At 43.6% G+C, this 23,097-nt stretch overlaps 1 protein-coding gene across 1 annotated transcript; it reads left to right on the forward strand.

Moving 5' to 3' along the window:
* The first annotated feature begins 18,785 nt into the window (after positions 1 to 18,785).
* ZNF503 (zinc finger protein 503) lies at positions 18,786 to 22,860 on the forward strand. Its single transcript, XM_039727498.1, has 2 exons — positions 18,786 to 19,617; positions 20,697 to 22,860. Exons 1-2 carry the CDS (start codon positions 19,309 to 19,311, stop codon positions 22,215 to 22,217), a joined length of 1,830 nt encoding a protein of 609 aa, XP_039583432.1. The 5' UTR covers positions 18,786 to 19,308; the 3' UTR covers positions 22,218 to 22,860.
* Positions 22,861 to 23,097: the final 237 nt, after the last annotated feature.

Raw genomic sequence — 23,097 nt, forward strand, 5'->3', positions numbered from 1 at the left:
GCAGGTTATACCAGCAAAGGGGAGAGCCACAGCCTTCCACAGAGATAACAGATAGATGATACTCTGCTGAGAAGAGCAGTAAGCAGGAATAGAGTCCAATTAGTAGTCAACCTCCTACACTTGAATATGGAATAACTTCTGTACTTTAAGTAGCAAATGTTTTTGTTCCCTATTGTTCAGTTCCAAAGCAGTTGCTGGTTTTTGTTATACCTTTCAAGTACCAAAGATTCCCACAGAAACGTATGGAAGTTGCTAACAATTTGGATGGTTAAGAAAGAACATAGCCCAAACAAAAGCCACCATCCTCTGCAGATTGTTAAACAGCAACTTTTCCCATTACTCACTTATTACTTTCATCCACCCATCCTTCTGGGTGAGGAGGGATAAATATAGCACAGCCAGCATTAATTCTGCATCTGGAGACATCACTAGGAAAAGAACATGCAGACACATGATGCAAGAAGGAAGAGCTGAAAGCTGAAAGTTCCAGAGGTCTCCACAAGCGATATATTGTCTATTAAAATAGAGAGATATACATAAACATGAAAACTACAAGAAACAGGTTTTACACTTCTTGAAAATGTGAGAGAGTACATGGGAAAGCAAGGTGGTTTAGTTTAATTTCACTCTTCCTGAATGGTGACTTTAGTGATTTATTCCTTTCTTCTACTCTCCTTGCATAAAAATATACACTGAGAAATCCTTCCAATTCAATAACATGCATAATCACCTTTCCTAGGTAAGATGAAGCAGAAAGAGTGACTAATTGTAGATTGTAGATTCTATAGTACCTGCTGGTCCTACAAGACATTTCTGTCCTGGGTATGCAGGTTCTCCTGCCTCTATCACAATTTATTCACACAATTTTCAGTTCTTCAAAAACAAAAAAATCGTGAGTAAGCAAGTGCAAGAACAAAGCAGCCCAGTGAGGTATTTTCTAAAGAAACTGTTCTTCAACAAGAAATGGCATTACTGGGAACAGGAAATGCAGGGGGGAAAAATCAGGGTAAGGTATTTTCTAAAGAAACTGTTCTTTAACAAGAAATGGCATTACTGGGAACAGGAAATGCAGGGGGGAAAAATCCAACTTGTGAGTCAAGCAGTCCTGTGATATAGGGATTAGATTCATTACAACTTTGACAATAGTATTCCACTCCTTCTTTACAAAAACCTGTTTCTAGACCCTTCTCACTATCCAAGTGGGAAAATAAAAAGAAAGTAGCTGAGCCAAAGTAATGCATCATTCATTGAAAACAGTGGTCCTCCATAAGTTGTATGTTATGTTTTAGTCTCCATACCATCTGTACAAATAACAAAAAAAAAAAATCCTTTGATAAGCCTGCATTTGGTGAGAAACACAAAAGAAACAGCAGACTAAAACCAAAGAGATTTCCTGTTTATACTGTAAAGATTATTAGAGACAGACCAATGCTAAACTTAAGGAAATTCTTGTCTTGATTTTGGAATCCGACTTTGACTCCATACATATAAAATATCCAAAAACACACTGATATTTGGCCATCATGCTGAGGACCTTTTCCATAATCACAAGAGAATGATTCAGAGCTTCAGATTACTAAATGTTCCTCTCAAGTAAAGATGAAAGTGGACTGATAACAATATAGCAGAAGACTGATAACAATATCATATAAAGCTCTCCATGCTGATGTTTCTTGCTGGAATCCCACTCAGTAAACCTACTGTCAGCTGATGGTGCTGGAAAACATATATGACTAATCAGGAACAAACTATTTTGGTTCAAGCAGAGAAATGTCCACATTACAAAATCAAACCAGAAAGAGAAACCAGTGGATATATTTGCAAAAGAAGGCAATGATTGAACAGATATCAAAAATAAAATCACTTCAAACTCTCCCAGGGTTTGTCTCTGGATCAAAATGGAGATAGCATGAGTTACACCATGATGGTGTAAGAGATTGGTTTCAAAGTTGACAGTGTAGCACATTTTAATACCATTAACTTGCCATAACCAAAAAAACACCACAGGGTTATGAGTTGGGATTTATTTCTAGTAATGATTATACTGGTGAATCTGAGTGACAGAGTCATTCACATGACTCTCTGTGAGCTGGACCACTCTGATCCATTTGGGTCACATGGGGAAGGTTCTGTACCTTGGTAAGACAAGGCTGGGTGAATTCTGTAAGAAAAAGTGAAGGCTAAAACATCTAGTCACAGATGATGCTGTGGTTTTAAGACTTAGTCACAACATTATTAAAAAAGGCCTCATATCAAGCCACAGAAAAAAGGTTCAGAAAGCTTAAAATATTATTATTCATAAAAGTTTTGCAAATTAATTTTTCTCTCTGAGGAGGAAACAAAAAGCCTACCACAACAACTTTGTTGATTTTAATTGGAACAACTTGATTTATGTGACAGAACCCAGTGAAAAGGGGCTTGTCATAACATATATCATTATGTATCAGGACAACAGGACAGAGGGATAAAATACAGCACAAAATAATAAAATACAACACAAATTGAGTTCACAGAGAAGTAGCAGTAACCAACAAAAACTACTTTATTCTCAGCCCAAAACTCTTGAGAAATATGCATATTTAATTCTCACAATCAAAGGAAATATCCAGATTAGCCAGCCAAGTTTCCCTTTTTTCTGAATTTTTCAGTTGACTTCAACTTCCCTACTGAAACAAGAAAGAACCACGCATTAGGCTGTACTTTAAGCAGATTTTGTTTGTAAATAGCTTTGAAAGCAATGCTATGCAATAAGAGAACCTGGAAAATTTTACAGCCAAAGAGCCATGTGTCAGAGATGAGGTTATGCAGTAGCAGTCATCTATGGTTATAGGAAGTGTCCATTGGCCTGTTTAACCTTATGTCAATTCATTAACCTCCTATTAAAATATTTATTGATATTTCACTAAGATTTTTAGCAATTAAAACTTCTTCTTGTTTTCTTGAGAATGTGATACACAGTCAGGAAAGGTCTCTCCTGGCATCCCAGACATGGTACTGAAGCCTTGTAACCCCAAAATGCAGCTTGACACACACTTCAGATACAGCATGTGGAGCTTCCTGTGGAAAATCCCAACCACCTAGGACCTAATAGCTAACTTGGAGACTTTTCTCCTATTTTTTTGATCTTACAGTAAGTACAAGTCTGACTTAAAAGAAAATTAATTGAAGAAAAAAAAAAACATTAAGCTCTTCACAATGTGGAAAAAAACATCTGGTAAAATAACCTCAAAGGGGCAGCAGCATGATGAGTATTTCTGCTTATTCCAAATTTTAATTTTTATAAAAGCATAGCAAGATGTTAAATACTGTTCTTCCCTACCATTAATTTTTCATTATGAAAAAATACAAATATTACTGAAGCTACAGAACTGACCACACTGTCACAAACAGAAGAAAGCTCTAATTTTAAGGCAACCACAGGTCTGAAAATTTTTTTTTACCTAGAAAGTTTGGGGGTATCTGTTTTATACCAACATTTTAAATTATTCTGTTACAGCAGAAGAGCTAAGACCAAAGCCTTCATCAACTCAACAAGTGAGCAAAAAGGAAGTCAAGTCCACTGATTTTATAGATTCTATTTTAAGCTTAATGACCATTTATATATAATGAATATATATATTTCATCATACTGGCCCATAAAATGACATATTGAAAATAATATTTTCAAATTGTTATCGACAAGGAAATTTATTAACATTCATATTTGCCTTCTAGTGAATGGAAATGTATGTTAATTCTCTTCTACATTTACCACTTCAAATTGTATTCACTGTACAGTATATTAATTTGTCTTTCAGTGGAAAGTAAATGTGTTTGTAAAAATTGTTCATAATGATCAGTTCTTGCTGCTATTTATACTGGTTATGTTAAAATATAAAGAAAGTCCTACCTAACTCTTCTAAAATGTCATTCACCTGTAAATTTCATGACATTTTACATATATTAATCAATTAAGCCCTACTATACCCATCTCAATTAAGCATTAATATCCCAATTTTACAGTTAGTTACACTGAGGATAGCTTGAAAGGTTGGCTGTCTTGCTAATACCACTCAGGAGTGGGGATAAAACCCACAAATGATAATCACTTCTGCATGTGTAATTAAAAATTAAAAGTATTTTCCCTCTTGTAAAATGGAAAGTATTTAAATAAAATGCAAAATCAATAGACAGCTCTAACAGGACTTTATCTTTTCTTGTGAAACAAACTATTGCTTTATAAATTCTTGGAGAGAGGTGAATATGTATAATCAAGAGATTTCTACAGAAGTTCCACAAGATGTGGTCCTTAGATCAAAGCAAAAACAATGGCCCAGAAGTACAGCCCATACTAAACTGTGCCCACTCCCCAAGCCAGGCTAAGCATGGCACACTGAACAGAACTTCCACTTTGTACCATTTGGAGAGGTTTTTTCAACTGACTCCCCTAAACTAAGTCCAGGCTACTTTATGCTTGTTTTAATAACAAAAATAGATGTATCCAATTGATATAACCATATAGTTTCACATCATATTAATTCTATCAAATTTTCCAGTCTAATGCCACTAGAAAATAATTCTATTTCATCGTTATGATGTGAAAAATAAAGGTCCTCATGTTTACCCTGTTGCTGAGGTACTATAATTATCACTGATTACAAAATGGCAAACCAGTGTGTTGGCAGGTGCACATCCTAAATTAACCCTTATTTAACAAGCATAACTGCATAACTTTTCTGTATACTTTTAGTACTGATATCTAGTACTCATAATTTACTGGTTTAAAAGTGCTTTTCTTATTAATACCTTAACTTATAATCCTTTATTGCTTTTAGTCATCTGACTTGGTATAGAAACAGCTACAGGTTTCTCATTTTTTATCAGACTTCTGTATGTTCTGTGTGGGTAAAAAAAAAAATAGGCTACTTTGCTATATTGTGCTGCTACCATACCTCTCAAAGGAGTCAGTGACAAATCATGATCTCTTGGCATTTTGCACCAAATGAGGCAGGGATGATACAGGGGTGATATAATTTAATCTTCATTACACCTCAAGACTGTCATCACATCCATGAACTAAACAACAGAACCAAGAGAGTAGATGCAACCTCCATTCTGGCGAAAATTAAAAACTTCATTTTTTTTCTATGCCCAACCTGGCATTTTATTAAGAATCACTAAGATTGCCATTGACATTCTGAGCCAGATACTGAAGAGTAAGTCTATAATGGCCTTGTAGTTCTTAAGAAAGTCTCAGCTCCAAGTCCTGTGGAACGGGCTGATTTCCAAACTGGCTCCACAACTTTCCTTACCATCTCCAGCCATGGGCCATTCTAGTACCGTGCATACCCTGTAATGACTTGCTCAATACTTCATGTCTAACACAACCTCTCAGGTGTGCTCTGTAAAAGCAATCTGACCCAGTGTATCAGCTAGTGACAGCACCCAGCCTGTCAAAAACCTGTTAGAGGACACCCAGAGGACAGCCATAATGCTGTGGTGTCTGCCAGCCCCAGCTCATTGAAGAGGGGAAATCAGCCAGGCATAAAGGGAAGTCTGGAACACCAGTTTTTTATACCCCTTCACAGCCTGTATCAGCTAGAGGTTCCCTTTGTAGCCTCTCATCCACCCCAGTGCAACAGATCTTTTGATATCTAGTGCCCACACTGAGCACAGGTAACTGGAGAAATCTGTAGTCCTTAAAGATCTTTTTTTTTTTTCCCTAATCTTCCACAAACAAGCCTACATAGGCCTTCTGGGAAGATATAAGGGCACTACTGACATCCTTAACTTTTCAGTAGGTAGCTTTCAGGGTTTTTCCCTCAAGATCCCTTATCTCCATGATCAGAAGCAGCCATGCCAAGGTGCTACCAAGTCCCCTCCTTTGGTGTGCTACTGAGAAAATTTTTCTCAGCACTGGCCTGGGCTACTTCCAGCAAGCCAGACCTTCTCAGGTCTCATTTCATACCTGTGTGTCCCTACAACATCATAGTTTTGTTTAGTCATTGGTTAGAAGTCAGAAGGCTAAAAAATTAAAGGCCACATTACTTTCAGACAGATTTCTACAATTTGGTATGAGACATAAAATATGTGGCGCATGTCTGATGCGACTAAAGGAACAATCAATATCCAAGGCCTTATGGACAGTCGTGTACCTCATATGAATAAAGAAAATTAAGCCCAGCATGAGTCACTATGATCCCAGTGCAATACCCAGTGAAGTGAATTGCCTGCTAAGCCAGCCTCAAACTTTCGGTTAGCAGGAAGGAAATTATTTGTTCCAAGGAGGAAGCCTAAAAGTGAACAGTGTATGCAAGCAAAGCCTGAGAACACCTTAAACTGACGGTAGGTACAGCCCCTGATAGGCTTGGCACACCTCAGAGTCCTGGAAAGCTGAAAGAAAGCTTTTTAGCAGCTCCCAGCAGTGACAGCTCACCCTCCCTCAGAGTGGTCACACTGGGTCAGCACCACTGCAGCCCACAGTGTGCCTGAGCCATGTTGCCTCCTTCACTGCAGATACTTGTTCTATCCATGAATCTCTATCATCTAAGGATTCCCCACTACTAGGGAAAACAGAGTTATCATTAAGGTTCCTCTCCAACTCATTGGCACCTCACAATTCACACACCGGGGTAAGTGCTTTTTCACTTTGTAAGGAAGAAAATTTTGTTTTACTGTTTGACTTGAAGCAAGAAAAACAGCTGAACAGGTTTTATACAAATTTTTATAATGCAAGACACTTGCAGTGTTTTGGGTATAATAAAAGCACTCAGGTTAGTTCAGTAATTTGCACAAGTCATTTAAGTTATGTTAGAAATGTATTATGACCAAAATGTTGTTATTAGAAACCAACTCCCTGAAAAACACAAACTACTGAGAAATTATTTTCTCTACTTTTATAAATTATCCTAGTGTTGTTCCTCATCCATTACTGACAATAATACCTGAGTGACATGCATTATGCATTAAATATATTTATGATAATTCAGACCTATTTGTATTAAACAGTGATATTATATATTCACTTAAGATTTAAAAATGTTGAATTTGATAGTGTACATATCAGAATATCATAGATTAGATTACAGTGGATATCTTTAGGCAATTTTATTTAATATGGAATAGAAAAGCAGAAGACTAAGCATTTTTATTCCAAAACTGTACTCACAACTGACCTAAACTGACAAAAATCAAGAACTTCATATCTGAGCTTGTCACTTAAAGGTGAAGCAAAAATCCTTAGCAGGAAAAGGGCAAAGAATCAAAGTCATCCATAGTATATGAGCAGAAGTAAAAAATTCAAATAACTTTACATTTGGAAGGTAAAACATGGAGCCAGTAACCACTGGCTACTGTCTAAAAGTCTGTATAAAAGATGTTGCCACGCTCCAGCTCTTAAATAATCTGTGAGCTGAATTCATAGGCATCTCCATCGCAGAAGTCCCGTCACACGACTGATATTTTTGCAGAAACAACAGAGAGGATATGAATGAACTGTTCTCTAATTATTCTGGCAAGGCAGGGGAGGACATTCTGCACTTCATTCTCTGGTGTCATCAATTTGATGTCTTTATAACTGCTGTATTAATTTTTCTGTACTTCAGGAGTCTGTTTCAGTTCTTAAACTTCTAAGAATGAAATTCACTCTGCCTTTCAAAGTCTTAGGAAGTCCCCTGTGCAACAGATCTTTTGATATTCTAGTGCCCACACTGAGGACAGATAACTGGAGAAATCTGTTGCTCTTAAAGATTTTTTTTTCCTGGAGTACTTAATAATATTCCACAAGCAAGCATACACAGGCCTTCTGGGAAGATATGAGGGCACCACTGATAAACATTTGATCTATCTAGAGACATGCAGCCAAGATTGTGTAAAAAATACCAAACCATCTTTAGCCCAACACTCCTCCAAGAGGTAGCACTTTTTTTGTGTGTGTATATACTACAAACATAAATATACCCTACCCTGGATTGGGTATTTTGGCATCCCATGATTATTTACTGTTCACTGTAAAAATGTTACTGCTTTCATTACTCCATAATAAATACATAAATAGAACTACAGACTGCCACAGGAAAGAACCATATTTCCTTTCAACTTTTCTCTGCGTTACACCAGGTTGCTCACCCAGAACTCAGCTGAACTAATCTTGTCCTTTGCTACTGCACATAACAGAGATCTTCATGTCGTCCTAGTCACAGAAATTTCAAATGCTGGCCAAAAAATCAAGATCAACTTATCTCCATATCCACAACTGAGCTCCAGTTTTCTTTATTGTACAAATGATTTTAAGAGCCATATTGAAAGGAGGTGGTTCTGCCCAAGAACAGCTTTTCCCTTCATGATAAAGAGCCTATTACAGCTCCACAGTTGTTTATATGAATGCCATAATTAGAAATAATACCCTTTCAAAAAATCCTGTCTACTTTACAGAGTTTTCATGATGAGTAACAAAAAAGTCATCCAGATTCTTATATTTTCCCCTTTGGTTTATGAATATTACTTACTATTAACAACAGCAGATACAAATAGATACCAACAGTCCAGAGAAAGTGAAGCATCTTTTTTAAATGGGTTGTAATGTTTACTATTTTTCTTAAATATTATCATTTCAGTTCAACCATTACTCTTTCTTATTAACATATTTTGATATTAAATATCCATAATAAATATGAAGGCACCACACTTAAATTTGGGAGGTTCCCATTCAGATCATGTGGGAATGTGGGTATGAGACAATGGGTGATTATTGAACCAAAACAGTTGCTTACTACTGTGCAATTGTTTTCATACACAAGTAAATGAGAAAATTTCATCTTTCAGTCCAAAGAGAGAAGGTACAAGCCCTAACTGGAGTAGCCACAATGCCATTATATTATCTCTGTCTTAGAGCTATTCAACCAAATACTCTTGCACAGTGTTAATAAATTACATTTCAAAAATGGTGTTTTACTAATTGATTTTCCCCTTGCATATTAATGACATTCAAACAAGACTACCAGTGCAATATAATAATAGTATTTGTACCTTTGTCCTACTAGCATAATTATTCATGATTTCAAGGTCACAGGTAAAAACATCATATTGTATAATTATAAAGTAAACAATAAGAACACTAACTTCAGATATTATAGAAAAAGGTAGCAACTACTAATTCAAAGAACCAAATGTCATCATTACAGCCTAAGTTGTTTTACATCATTTCATGAATTTGAAAATTAGCGGAGGAATAAGAAACCTTGATGATGCATGTTTGTTTCCAATGACTAATGCAAAACACCGAACTTGCAGCAGCACCAGCATATTTAATTCTGCCAAGAAATCATGGCATTCAAACAGGAATGAGATGATCCTCTTGATTTCACTATGCTATTATACAGCAAGTCACACCGCATAATGTGGAGCTTTTCTACAGGCAGTGTGAGATTATATTCTTGTATTTTTCTACCATGGTAATGCACTAAAGCATTTACTGTCTTATCCTGATTACAACTCTTTGTAATGGAAAACTAAATACCAGGACTCTATTTCACAGATACAGAGCCGCAAAAGGTAGTTGAACACTGCTAATGGTAGACCTGGAAATGAAACTTAAGTGTCGCTACCTCTGTCTAGTCTCTGTTCTTCAATGGCCACAGTTTAAGAAGTTTACTTGAACAGAATTTACTGTAAGGACTTGTGTCTTTAATCTCTACTCATCATGCTAAAAGTAGTACATCTATCAGAGCTAGGAGTACCTGAATGAAACTGGTCAGGGAAAAACCTCTTCACGCTCTCATGCTACTGCCTACTTTGTCATCCATTAGGGATATGAACTTTCTGTGAATGATGTAGAAAAAGAAAAAAGAAATCTGTCTGAGTGGGGGTTTTTTATGGGAAAGAAATTACATAAAGCAAAACACCTTGCTCAGTTAATGAAAAATAAAAAATTACAATAAGATGAAATAGCACATGTGCTTAATCATTCTCAGCAAACATGCAAAACTCCCCTTTGAAATTACATTGAATTTAGAAGAACAAGTTTTCATTGCTCAGGTGTTGAGAGCAGTGATCAAGAAGAAATGTTGCTACAGGCACTTGTTTGGCTAATGCCTTTTCTTTTAAACATGGGAAATTTTGCAAGCAGAGTTTGTATTGTCCCTTCATGAGTAACCGTCAAATGTTCCTTTTGTCATCTTGTAAGATTTTAAACTTAATCATGTAAGTTTTCTTCCCCTCTTTACTGGTGTTTCAGTCATTTCAGCTCATTTGACAACAGGATAGAAGTGGCTGTGTGCGCACTTTAAAGTGGAACTTACATTTTCTAATATTTGGCACATTTTCTTACTATCTTTTCTTTACCTCCAGGTAGGCCACATAGCACAACAATGAGCAAAGAGGTAAGACTCCAGCTGAAATGATGTAATGCTGAAAATTAAATTTATACACAAGTGTTCCGAGTCTGGGTCATAGCTGGGTCACCCCTCTGAGTGGGAGGCAATCCAGCAAGGAGCACTGGATAATGATTTCTCTAAGCTGAGGCCCCTTTCAAGAAATATAGCACAAAGCTTTACCTTGATATCTGAATCTAATCTGATTCAATGTGTGTAATTACTGATATTTGTTGTGTGGTAGTAAGAAGTGATATTATTTTGTTATATGCTGTATTATGTCTCCTGCTCCTTTCAACCTCCTAGCACCCAGCAATAGCCTTTCCAGTATCTGAACCCTTACCCAGAGATAGTGGTTTAGATAAGGACTGGCTGGCTGAGGCTTTTTACAGAACACATATTGTTTAGAGTTGGGGGGATTCATTCTTCTTCTTGAACAAAGAATGGAGTATGTCTTGGTTGTTTAGGCACAGCTACATATGGCCAGTGCTATATTTTTAGCTGTATTTATCCACTGTGTTCATTTGCTTACAGGTACAGCTGTCACATACTCCTTCCTAACCTTGAGATGAGCTTTTCTATAATGGCTTCTAAGTGGCTTCTATCTCGGGATGGTAGGAAGTGCCAGCAGAACATCTCTGCTCACATACAACTAAGCAGGCCCTCAGGGGAGACGTGGGGTCTTCTAAGCAGTCCAGGCTGGTGCAACAGGCTTTGCAAAACATCTATGAGTCTTGAAAACACAATCACATCAAAAGGTAAAGCAACCCATATAATTTCCTTCTGTTGTGCCAGTTGTCAGCCTCTTGCGCGTTGTGTCGCCAATGATTTTGCACTCTACCTGCAAGGTTCCCTGCTGCCACCTGACAATGCTGCAGTCAGCCACAGGCTGACAACCACAGCACCACGAGAGCGACTGTCAGGGCCATTTTGCATGAAGCACACGCAGCTCCTACCCAGCGAAGCCCTAATGTGTTGATTTACAGAGTCCTCTTGGCTGACATGGGAAAATGAGTCTGGTCATGGTTGATTTAACATTTTATGGGCAAAGAGTCAGCCTGCTATAGTAAGTTTGGACTAGTACAAATATTTTACACATTTACACACAAGTCCGCGGGAAAAAAAAATAAAATTCAAGATACTCTGTGATTTTGATTCTCACATCCCTCGAGCTCCACTGAAAATAACGTGAGTTTCAATTAATTAAATACAAAGGTGTACGTTACGGGTCAGACCCTCAGGATGAGTAAGCAGAAGCACACGCAGCTCCTACCCAGCGAAGCCCTAATGTGTTGATTTACAGAGTCCTCTTGGCTGACATGGGAAAATGAGTCTGGTCATGGTTGATTTAACATTTTATGGGCAAAGAGTCAGCCTGCTATAGTAAGTTTGGACTAGTGCAAATATTTTACACATTTACACGCAAGTCCGCGGGAAAAAAAAAAAAAATCAAGATACTCTGTGATTTTGATTCTCACATCCCTCGAGCTCCACTGAAAATAACGTGAGTTTCAATTAATTAAATACAAAGGTGTACGTTACGGGTCAGACCCTCAGGATGAGTAAGCACTCCCGCTCTGCGGGCACAGCCGCCGGGGAAAGGAGGAGCCTGGCCAAAGGCTGCGGTGGGGCGCCGCGAAGAGGCGCGGCAGCCCCGCCACTGCCCCGGCCGCGGCGGCCCCGCCGTGCCCTCCCGCCGGCCTTGCTGCTCGGGCCTCCCCGCCGAGGGGGTGGAATGACTTTACCCGTAAGCAGCTAAAGCAAGCCAGCGGCGGAGCGGCGCCTGCTCTGCGCTGGCGCTGTGCTCGCCCCGAGCCGGGCAGGTAACGCCGCGGGGCCCGCAGGGGCAGCCCCGCCGCCCGCCCCGCGCTGCCGGAGAGCCGGGAGAGCGCCGGGAGAGCCGGGAGAGCGCCGGGCCGCCCTGCCCGACCGCGGGGCGGCCGAGCCCGCTCTCATCAGCCCCCTCTCCCGCCGGCACACCGGCACTCCCTCCGAGACCAGCGCAGCTGGACGGAAAACAAATCCAGGGGGGAAAAAAAATAATAATAAAAAAAAAGCCTGTCAAATCTACCTCCGGCTAGTTCATCGCCCGAAAAGAAAGGGGGGAAAACGTGTATGCCTGCGTGGGGGTGCCAGGAGAAAGATGAGTGTTTCTTTCATTAACCTAATGGTAATTGCAAAAAGACTCCCTTTTTGTCAGCTTCACCTAATCAAAACCGAATATCTGTATGTGGCACTGACAAAATCAGTAAAACTTCACCTTCGACTTTATTGATCTGAACAGACAGGCAGAGTTTTCTATGGTGTTCAATTTAGGGAATTAAAAAAAATCACTCCGCTAACAGCATTTGGTACATTTCTAACCCATATGTCACCTCAGTGCTTTAAATAATTATATTTGCATGCAGGGAGTGATTCATAAATATGTCAGGATTGTGAAATATAGGCAGGCATTTCAAACTTTCTATTTAAAAAACATGAATTATGGCCACGAAAAATGTGTTCCCATTTAAGGGTGATACGAAGTATTTGGTGTCTAGTACGGAGGCCCATCCATCATATAGACAATAAAGAGAGTTTTTGCCTGACGTTGGAAATTTATGGTTGCCCTTCTCTGCCCTAATAACTCAAGCATTGTGTCAGCCTGTGACAGCCTTTGCAGAAAAACAGCAACCCTGTTATCAATCAAAAAGCCCTTTTACATTTTTAGCAAAACTCTGATCATCCAGACACCCTTTTAATGTATATATTACATCATTATAGATCATTCTGCACTTTTACTGCAACTCAACAAAATGATCCATCACTTCAGGACAGTCCTGATGAACGCTGATGTAAATTATTTGCACGTCGCTAGTACAGTACAAAATGAAAAATGTACTTTAGGTGGAATTAATTTTAGGGTGTAAAAAGCTAAAAATGAAAGCAGTGGGGATTAGAGGAGACCTAAATGCACCATTAGGGATAACTGAAAACAAGCTAATAGTTATTAAAAATTAAGATTATTTTAACCTTTTGGGATCATGGACCTAGACTGTTTCAAGAAAATAGCGAAGATATATTACATGCTTCTTCCTGCCCCTGCCAAACATAGCTGTTTTGTAATTGAGTCGAGGATCATTGTTCATTTGTCATTCGGGTGTTTAGATAAGGTTAATTATTTGGGTTCCAGTGCCTTTTCCAGCCATATCCTCAAAACTCTTCCTCATATCTCAAAGGACGCTGTTCCTACACTGTACCTCCCTGTTGAAGACGCATCTGGTTGATCTGCACAGTTTCCATAACAAAGTTGTCAATAAACACTCCACATTTGGGATCCGAGTGACAAAGCTGGAGATCGCCTCCATTGTGTGCCATGGTTAATTTCTGAGGGATTACTGTAACCAAATATGTGCTTAGTTGGTACAATTCTCTCCCGTAGCCTGCAGGCTTTCGCAGAAGATAAACAGAAAGATGCCTTTATGATTGCTGAGATGGAGTGATCAGACCAAGGTGTTACAAAAGCTACAAGACTTTTTTTTCCCCCCACTCTTAGAATCTAGACGCCAAATACCAATTCAAGTTACTTATGTACGAATTAGGAAATGTGTTCACTCGCTTTGGGCTCGATCATTTTAATCGTAGTGCATTTAAAAACATGAAATGACACTAAAAATCGCCATGCACTTAACAGGAAACATACCCAGCCTTGCTCGTGTCATTGCAATTATTTGACTTGCTCTCTCCCTCTCCCTCTAGAAAGTTACCTTAAGGCACATTTTAAATAACAGCTGTTTGCATAAGAAACACCTTAAACATAAAAGAGGGTAGATTTGGAAAATAGCTGTTGGCAAACGGGTTTCGACACGGGAGTAAAAATTTTCACACTCACACATGGAAACAATGTCAAGAGGGAAATCTGTCAAAGGGCTAAAAAGAGAACGGTTGGGGTGGGGTTTTTTTATTATTAGGTGCATTAATCTCTTCCTTATCTCGGTGTAACAAAAGGAACAAAATTAGACAAACGCATTTGAAAACATTCTAGGTGAAGCTATGTTTCCGAAAGCAGTAAGCAACCAGCCAAACAAGCAAACAAAAGTGATTTTCTGCTTGTTTAGTAAAAATGCCACTGACTACTAAAATTCACTTTCGCTTAAACGTGACTATTATTTTGAAGATGGTTCTGAAATTATCACCGCTTATAAAACGATTACCTACATCTCATGCAGAGTAAAATATATATTGCTTCTATGTGTTAGGAAAGTAATTACAATCATAAGGGTAAATATTTTCAGATACTGTGCGAACAGGGGAGAGGTTTGGAAATCTTACTTCATGTTGGCAAGCTTTTCAACTATTTACTTTAACAACATTCTGGAATAAATACCCCACACCTCTGCTGGATACCTGGGCAGACGCATCAGTTATTAGCTGAGCACATGCAGTCTCGCATTAATAAAAAATAAAAATAAAAAGGGAAAAAGCCTCTCCCCAAATGTACCAAATCATGGTGGTGTATTTCTGATAACCCATCACATTTCTTATCTTCTTATACGAAGTACTATCATTCTTGTGAGAAAAAAAAATATAATAAGGAAGAAGATGCACCATCTACAAAAATGTATTGCAATGTATATCTTAATAAAAACCTTGGGGTAGATAGTGAAATGTAAGTACTATCAAAGGAAATAAATTTGAGGCACCGGATGGACAGACATGTAACTGAATTGTGTTACGCACAGAAACACAACCCAGACACAACTCAGCAACTCTGCTTCTGCTAATTAAAATCTTAGTCTTGTTCGGAAAGATAGAAAATGAAGGGGGGGGAGAAAGAAAAAAACAAACAAACAAAAAAGCTAAACTAAAGGGCCTGTAGGGTTGTTGCTGTTCCGTTTAAAAGACTAAACGCCCTTTTCCAACATGATCTACAGAAGCTGACACTTAAATGGCAAGAGAGCAAGCTCTGAGAGCAGGCACGCTGGTGTCGAGGTTTCTGCAGTTCGCTCTCCCGAGGGAAAAATAGTCAGTCCGGGTTTTTTGGGTGATCCTGACCAGGGTTTGCAGCTCGCCAGCCTGACCTGTCAAGCGGATTATTTTAGAGGGAGATTAATAGGGGAGGCGGGCTGCAATAATAATCGTTTTGTTTGATGTGACAACTTTGATAGGCGTTGATTTACTTACAAACTGATAGGCTTTTAATTGAGCGCCTCCATCCAGCTTGAGATGAAAGGAAAACCGCATTGAAAAGCTGCCCGAGTGCCCTCGAGCCTCAATACTGATTAGCCATCTCGACAGTGAATAGTTCAAGGCATTTTCAAACTTTTTTTCCTCTCTCGCTCTCGCTCTCCTCTCCTCCTCAAATATCTGCCAGCCCACTCCTTTTTAAGAGAAAATAAATCATTTCCATTGTGTGCAAATAAAATCGACTTGACATGCTTGCCAATAGCTGGTAGGTAAAGGAAAGTGTGGACTGGCACTTGTTAATTAATTCCTCCTTTGCTCTCCTTTTTTTTTTTTTTTTAAAGTTACAATTTTCCTTTGTAAAAAGAGGAAGACGGGTTCCAACCCTTGGAATTTTTTTTTTCAAAGGAATAAAAGCAACAGCCACCAAAACTTCAACAAGACTACACAAGTAAATGCCAAACAGCAAAGCGTCTGCACGGACTCATTAAACAAGAATCCCTCGCGAAGGTAACGAGCAGGACAGAATCGCTCTTCTTCGGCTCGAGAGAGGAAAGGAGCCCGCAGCAGGCAAATCACAAACTCCGCGCCGCGTTCAAGCTGCAGCCCCGCCGCCCGCCCGATGCTACGCGTGTGCATCCTAACTCCGAGCCCCTCGCTGGGAATCGTTTTCTGCGTGTGTTAAGCGCAGTGAATAAGCTCTCATAGTTCAAAAATGCTTTGGAGGGCGCAAAGGGGAGGAGATGTCTTGGGGCTGATTTTTTTACAAGGTTCTACATAAAAAAGTTTACAGTACTGAGTGAGATTTAAATCTCATTTCAAAGGCTGAGTGGAGAGAAAAAAAAAATAAAAGCAAATGAAAAAGCTGTCCTCTGAAGTTGCTAATTAAATTACCCTCTGATGCTTCTACTTCAGCCAGAAAGATCGGGGTTCGTGCTGTTCCCCCCGCTCCGTCCCCCGCTTTTCCCGTCGGTGCGCCGCCTGTTTTATACATGTACCGGCTATCGCCTTTGCTTCCTTGGCTTACAAGTAAAACAACCCTTTCCCGAAATCACCCTCACCTCCACAAGAAAAGAGAGAGGGAAGGAAAAATGGGGAGGGAGAGCCTTCCCACAGCTGACTCTACCTTAAGACAATTAATCTTTAGTCTTTCACCCTGGGAGGCAGGATAAATACAACGAGAAAACAGATAGGAGTCTCCCCGGTCCTGTAAGGAAAACAGCTGTTCCAAGCACTTTAATGCAAATGAACACAAATGAAGGTTTCAGCTTTTTTTTTTTTTTTCTTCCAGAGTTTTACTGCACTCCATTTATCAATTGGACTTGACAACAAAAGAAAGAACTGGGGGAAAACCTGGGGCAGATTCAAGTCACTTCCACTCTAGATAAAGGAAGGGGGGCGAGGGGGGAGTTCCTTGAGGGCAAGTTGTGGGTCTTGTCAGTCCTATTGCAATATCGTGGGTTTTATGCAAGATTTCTTTCTCTACCTCCTCTCCCCTGCCTTTTAGTTTTGATGGTCTTGCTAAGATGACCGCGGTGATTGCAAAATGAAAGTACATTTATGATTCTCCACTGAGAAGTTGTGCCAATAAACCTTATCTTTCGGAGAAAATATAGAAATTTAAAAGTTTGTTAAAATTAATCTCATCTGTATTAAAGCTAGAGGAGTTCCGTGTATTTTTCCTACTCTATACACTGTAGTAAAAGAGTAAAGTGGTTTAAATAAAATACAGCAGATATACTTACTGCGCTGCAAGATTTAAAGGGTACCTCTTGGCGGGGGAAGGGGGGGATACCGAGGAAAACCTGCCTTACATATACCTCGTAAGAAGAGCAGGTCATTAAAGACTATCTGACACATCTGTTTAGGGACTGGGGCAGATCGGTGTTTCAAGGGAAGAAAAAGGACTGGGTTCAGCAAATCTAAACGTGAGAAAGTGAAAGTCCTTCCTCTCGTCCAACCCTTCCAGGATCAGCGCCTGTTCTGGTTGGAGTCCAGGTCAGGAATTGGACGCGACCCCTAAAGCACTTGCCTTGTTCTTCACTTGTCAAACGTGTTTTATCTCTAAGTGACCTTTTTGTTAATGTTGTAGATTGTGTGGGCCACCATGTCAGATCCGGAAACAAAAGTAAAAGATTGATTAACACATTTTGCCTGTGAAAAAATGTTATGGGATGAGGAGGTGGGGGGATAGTGGGAAGCAAAGTACAAAGAGAAAAGAAAAAGGCAACCCAGCGACTTGAAGGGCTGCGGATTCCGCTCGGGGCATCCGCCGGCACCGGTAAAAACGGGGTTGAGGGCAGAGGACTCGGTACCCTTCGGGAGCGCACAGACACAAAGCAGGGGGAATGTAGTGCCCGGACGGACACCGTGTGCGTACCCGAAGGCTCTCAACACAGCCTAGGTAGAAATCCAACGCATAAATGGCGAAGCAGTACTCTCGTTAGGGCGAGGGGCCGCCTCCCCAGGCCCCCGCTGCCGGGGGCCGGTTCAGCCCGGCGGGCGCAGGGACGAAGGACACTTTCGAACAGGACGAAGAGGGAAGGGGAAGAGGAGTCCAGCAGCCCTCCCCGACCGGGCAGTGAGGGGCTGGGGAGGGCTACTGGTTGCTGGCAAACAAATCCAGTTTACTCCAAGGATTTATTCCGTAAATTAAAAGGCTTTTTCTCCCGAGGAACCCGTCTCTCCCTCTGTTTTCTTTCCTTCTTCCTCCCTCTCCCTCTCTCTCTCCTTCCCCCTTCAAGTCACACCAGGCTTGTAATCAGCAACAAAAGCTGACATAAATCAAGGGCGGATTGACAGGGGCTGACAAATAACTGATTGATTGCGGTTGGGGAGCACTGACAATTGACGGCGGGGCGGAGAGTCCCGAAAGGCGGCGGCGGGCTGTGCGTGACAGCCCCGCGTGTGACGACCTCCCCCAATCCCGCCGCGCTCCCCGCGCCGCCGCAAGCGCGCCGCAGCGCCCCGGCTCCCGCCCGCTGCCGCCGGCGACGTGCAGGCCGGCGCTCTGCAGGTTCTCGTCCGGGCCTCCCCCGCGCTGTCAGGCGGGAGGGGCGGGAAAAGCGCCCCGCGCCCTTCCGCGGCTGCGGCCGCCCCGCCGCTGCCGCGCCATCCGCGCTGGCTGCGGAGGAAGAAAAACGTTCGCAGCGCGTGATGTGAAACACAGAATTAACGCCCATCCCATCCGAGGAGCGAAAACAAGGAAGGAGGGGAGGGGAGAGGGAAGGCGGACGAGAAAGGGAAGGGAAAAAAAAAAGAGCGAGAGACCATTAAAAACGGAGAAAAAAAAAAGCCCAGAAAAGGGAACGTCACATCCCCTTGACCCTCCAATCACCTCGGGGTCCCATTTGATTGGAAGGCGGCAAAGGCTTTAATCTCAGACTAATTCAGCTGCTTTTGAAGTGAGTTTCTTTGCCAGATCCCGGGCTGGATGGGCAGCGGCTCGCATCACAGCTGAGCGGCGGAGGCGAGCGCTCCGCGCCGCGCCAGCCGGGGGAGCTGAGAGCGGCCGAGGGGGACCGCGGCACACGCTCGCAGCCCCCACCCCCGCCCCCAGCACAGCCCAAGGATTACTCGGCTTTTTTTCCTCCTCTTTCTCTCCGGCCGGCTCCCCCTTTCCCTCCCCCTCCCCACCCACGCCCTCCCCGCCAGAGAGAGCCACGGGACATTGTATGTTTGTTTTTCTGCTCGGGGGGCGTGTGGCTTTTTTCCTTTCTCGCCCGCAGAAAGCGAGCGAGCGTTTCCGAGTGCGAGCGGCGCCACTTGCCCCAGTTTTCATGCGAGGTTTTGGGTCATGATCACATCGCCCTCGCTTTCTGCTATAAGAAGTAGTAAGCGCAGCAGCAGCCTCAGCGAGCCCGGAGGCAGCCCCCGCCGCAGCCGCAGCGCCGCCGACCTCGCCGGGCCGAACGGGCACGCTGGGAATAACGGCAGCAGCGCCGCCGCCAAGCCCTGCTTCCACGCCGTCCCCCCCTCGGACCCGCTACGCCAAGCCAACCGCCTTCCCATCAAAGTCTTGAAAATGCTCACGGCGCGGACTGGACACATTTTACACCCTGAATACCTGCAGCCTTTACCCTCCACGCCCGTCAGCCCCATCGAGGTAAGGAGCCGGCCCCCGTCGCTTTCTCTCGTCCCTGCCCGGGCGCTGGCTCTGCATGGCGGCTCCGCCAGCCGCCCTCGGCACTTTCCTGCGCTTTGAAATGCATTTTTACCGGGACAGGGGCTTTTTTTGATCTCGAGTTAGTGCGAGGAGCCGCTCCTGGGTATTGTTTCCGTGTTTACTGGGGTAATGTCTAGTTCCTGTGTAAATTAATATTTTCTTTTTGCTATTTTGAGATTTTTAGATTATATTTTTTTCCTTTTTGAGAGGAGGGGTGGGTGGAAGGAACCGATCCACGCTGGGGTCACGATCCGGCCACGCAAATAAGCAGCGCTCCGAGCGCCAAACAGCCTTGCTTCTGCAGGGAGCGTGTTGGGGTGGGGGGGACACACACGGGACGGGACGCGGAGAGCGACAGGCTCAAACGTGGGTGCGGCAGGATAACTATTTCGGCTCGCCGACCGATTCCTTTCAAGTACCGACACGGATCTGTACTTCGGGGCGCCTGTTGGTCCCTTTCTGCTCTGTCGGGGTTGCTGGTCCCCCTCTGCCTAGCTCGCTGTTTGCGGGACCGAAACTAGAAACAGAGCTGGTGGTGGGAAGGGTGTGTCCGTGGGAATGAATGATTTCATTAAGGTCTCCGCGGAGCGAGGACACTCTTCTCCCGGGGAGCCCTGCTCGCCGGCTAGCTCGGGCTCTGTTTATAAATAGTGCCAGCAGTCAGGGTGCAGAAATGCTGCTGCAGTCGCTATAGTTCACGGGCGGCTTTGCGGGCCAGCGCGGCCCGAGCGACGCCGAGCTCCGCGCTGCCCGGGCCGCTGCCGGGGAGGCGGGGGGCATTGAAGGCGGCCGCAGCGAGCTCGCAGGGATACGAAAATCCCCAGCCCTTTTTAAAGGCTTTATGGAAAATGGTGCATTCAAGGGAGGGGGCTGTCAAGTTGATGAATGCGCACAAACTGTTCGTTACTTCCAGGCTGTACTCTGCAGAAACCTACGGGACAAGAGTCCTATGTAAGCAATGGGGGTTCCTCAGACCCCGATTAAATCTCTTTCTTTGTGTGTTCTTCTGATTTCCGCAGCTGGATGCAAAGAAGAGCCCCCTGGCCCTTTTGGCACAAACTTGCTCGCAGATAGGGAAGCCGGACCCGTCCCCTTCCTCCAAACTCTCCTCGGTCACCTCCAATGGCTCCGGAGGCGACAAGGACTCCAAGTCGGGCCCCTTGAAGCTCAGCGACATCGGCGTGGAGGACAAATCGAGCTTCAAGCCGTACTCCAAGCCGGGCGCGGAGAAGAAGGAGCCGGGGGCGGCGGGCTGCGCGGGCGCCCCCGCGGCGGGGGTCGCGGCCGGGGAGAAGTCGGGATTCCGGGTGCCGAGCGCCACCTGCCAGCCGTTCACCCCAAGGACAGGCAGCCCCAACTCCAGCGCCTCCGCCTGCTCGCCCGGGCTGCTGCCGGCCGAGGGCAAAGGCGGGGAGGACAAGAAGGACTCGGAGGGCTGCGGAAAGAGCGGCAGCTCCGGCTCGGAGGGAGGCCCGGGCACCACCAGCATCAGCCACAGCCGGATTAGCGTGAGCTGTGCCGGGATTAACGTGGAGGTCAACCAGCACCAGGAGAGCACGCCGGGCTCCAAGCCCATCGCATCGGACTCCGCCTCCTCCTGCAGCAGCACCACCGCCACCTCCTCCACCTCCGTTCTGGGCTCCGGCCTCGTGGCCCCCGTCTCCCCTTACAAGCCGGGCCAGACCGTTTTCCCCTTGCCCCCGGCGGGCATGAGCTACCCGGGGACGCTGGCTGGAGCCTACGCCGGCTACCCGCCACAGTTCCTGCCGCACGGAGTGGCTCTGGACCCCACCAAATCCTCCAGCCTGGTGGGGGCCCAGCTGGCCGCCGCCAGCAGCCTGGGCTGCAGCAAGCCGGCGGGGTCGAGCCCGCTGGCGGGCGCGTCGCCGCCGTCGGTGATGACGGCGAGCCTGTGCCGAGACCCGTACTGCCTGAGCTACCACTGCGCCAGCCACCTGGCAGGCGCCGCCGGAGCCTCCTGCGCCCACGACCAAGCCCTCAAGTCCGGATACCCCCTCGTCTACCCCACCCACCCTTTGCACAGCGTCCACTCCTCGCTGACCGGCGCCACGCCGCCTTCGCTAGCCGGCCACCCTTTGTACCCCTACGGCTTCATGCTCCCCAACGACCCCCAGCCACACATCTGCAACTGGGTGTCGGCCAACGGACCCTGCGACAAGCGCTTTGCCACCTCGGAGGAGCTGCTTAGCCACTTGCGGACCCATACTGCCTTCCCGGGCACCGATAAACTCCTGTCCAGCTACCCCAGCTCCTCGTCGCTGGCCAGCGCAGCGGCTGCGGCCATGGCGTGCCACATGCACATCCCCACGACGGGCGCCCCGGGCAGCCCGGGCACGCTGGCCTTGCGCAGCCCGCACCACGCGCTGGGACTCGGCAGCCGCTACCACCCCTACTCCAAGAGCCCCCTGCCCACCCCCGGGGCCCCCGTGCCCGTGCCCGCTGCCACCGGACCCTACTACTCCCCTTACGCACTCTATGGGCAGAGACTCACCACAGCCTCGGCCCTGGGCTACCAGTGAGTGCAGGCAGCGGGGCTTTGACACACCACACAAAGTCTAGCGGTAAGGGAAGGAAGCCCTGCGAAACTTTATAAAAGTTAGAAAGAAAAAAAAAATCTGACTTTTTATAAAATAGTGTTCATTTGAGGACTGGATCCATGAGCACTGTATTTATTTATGTTAGCTTCAAGCGGGACAACGAATCATAAAGTGCATTACTAAACTGAGCTCAATAGGTAAAAGTGGAACACCCATTGTAGAATATAAATAAAAAGATAGAGGTCTTCTCTTTAATGTTACTTTAAAATTGCTATGATTGTATTGTACGTTCTTATTTAATGTCTCATTGAAACAAAAAATTTACATGCATGTTTGTTACTAAAAACAACTCGCAATTTGTCAGTTATAATTTCAAATTGCAATTATTTTTAAGGTGTATACCCTTGAAAGAGAATTGGTATTTTTTTGTATGTATTCTGGAAGAAAAAACAAAAACAATTCTATTCCAAAAACCTCATTTGCCTTATTTTGTTCTTTAAAAGGAACACTTAACTATTTTTAATTTTTAAGTCCACCCTGTAAAAAGGGTTAAGTAAGGTTTACGTCATGTACTAAAATAGACAATGTATCGCTTTAAAGATTAAAATTCCGTATATTTGATGTATTAAAAGGTTTTACTTTTTTTTTTAAATACGCTTTGATTCTGTTATAAAACCCGAGTAGGTCTTGGATGGAGGTGACTGCTAATTTCTCCTTAAGCGTTTATTCAATTTTAATTAAAAATTAAAAAAAAAAAAAAACAAAGTTTTTTTTTATTGTAACCCCAGGGCTCTCTTAAAAAATAATCAGACACAGTTGGTTTTTTTCCTCGTCAGTAGAATTTTCTGGCACGAAATAGAAA

Source organism: Passer montanus, unplaced genomic scaffold (genome assembly GCF_014805655.1).
Source record: "Passer montanus isolate IOZ18808 unplaced genomic scaffold, ASM1480565v1 scaffold61, whole genome shotgun sequence".
In the NCBI taxonomy this organism is placed as follows: domain Eukaryota; kingdom Metazoa; phylum Chordata; class Aves; order Passeriformes; family Passeridae; genus Passer; species Passer montanus.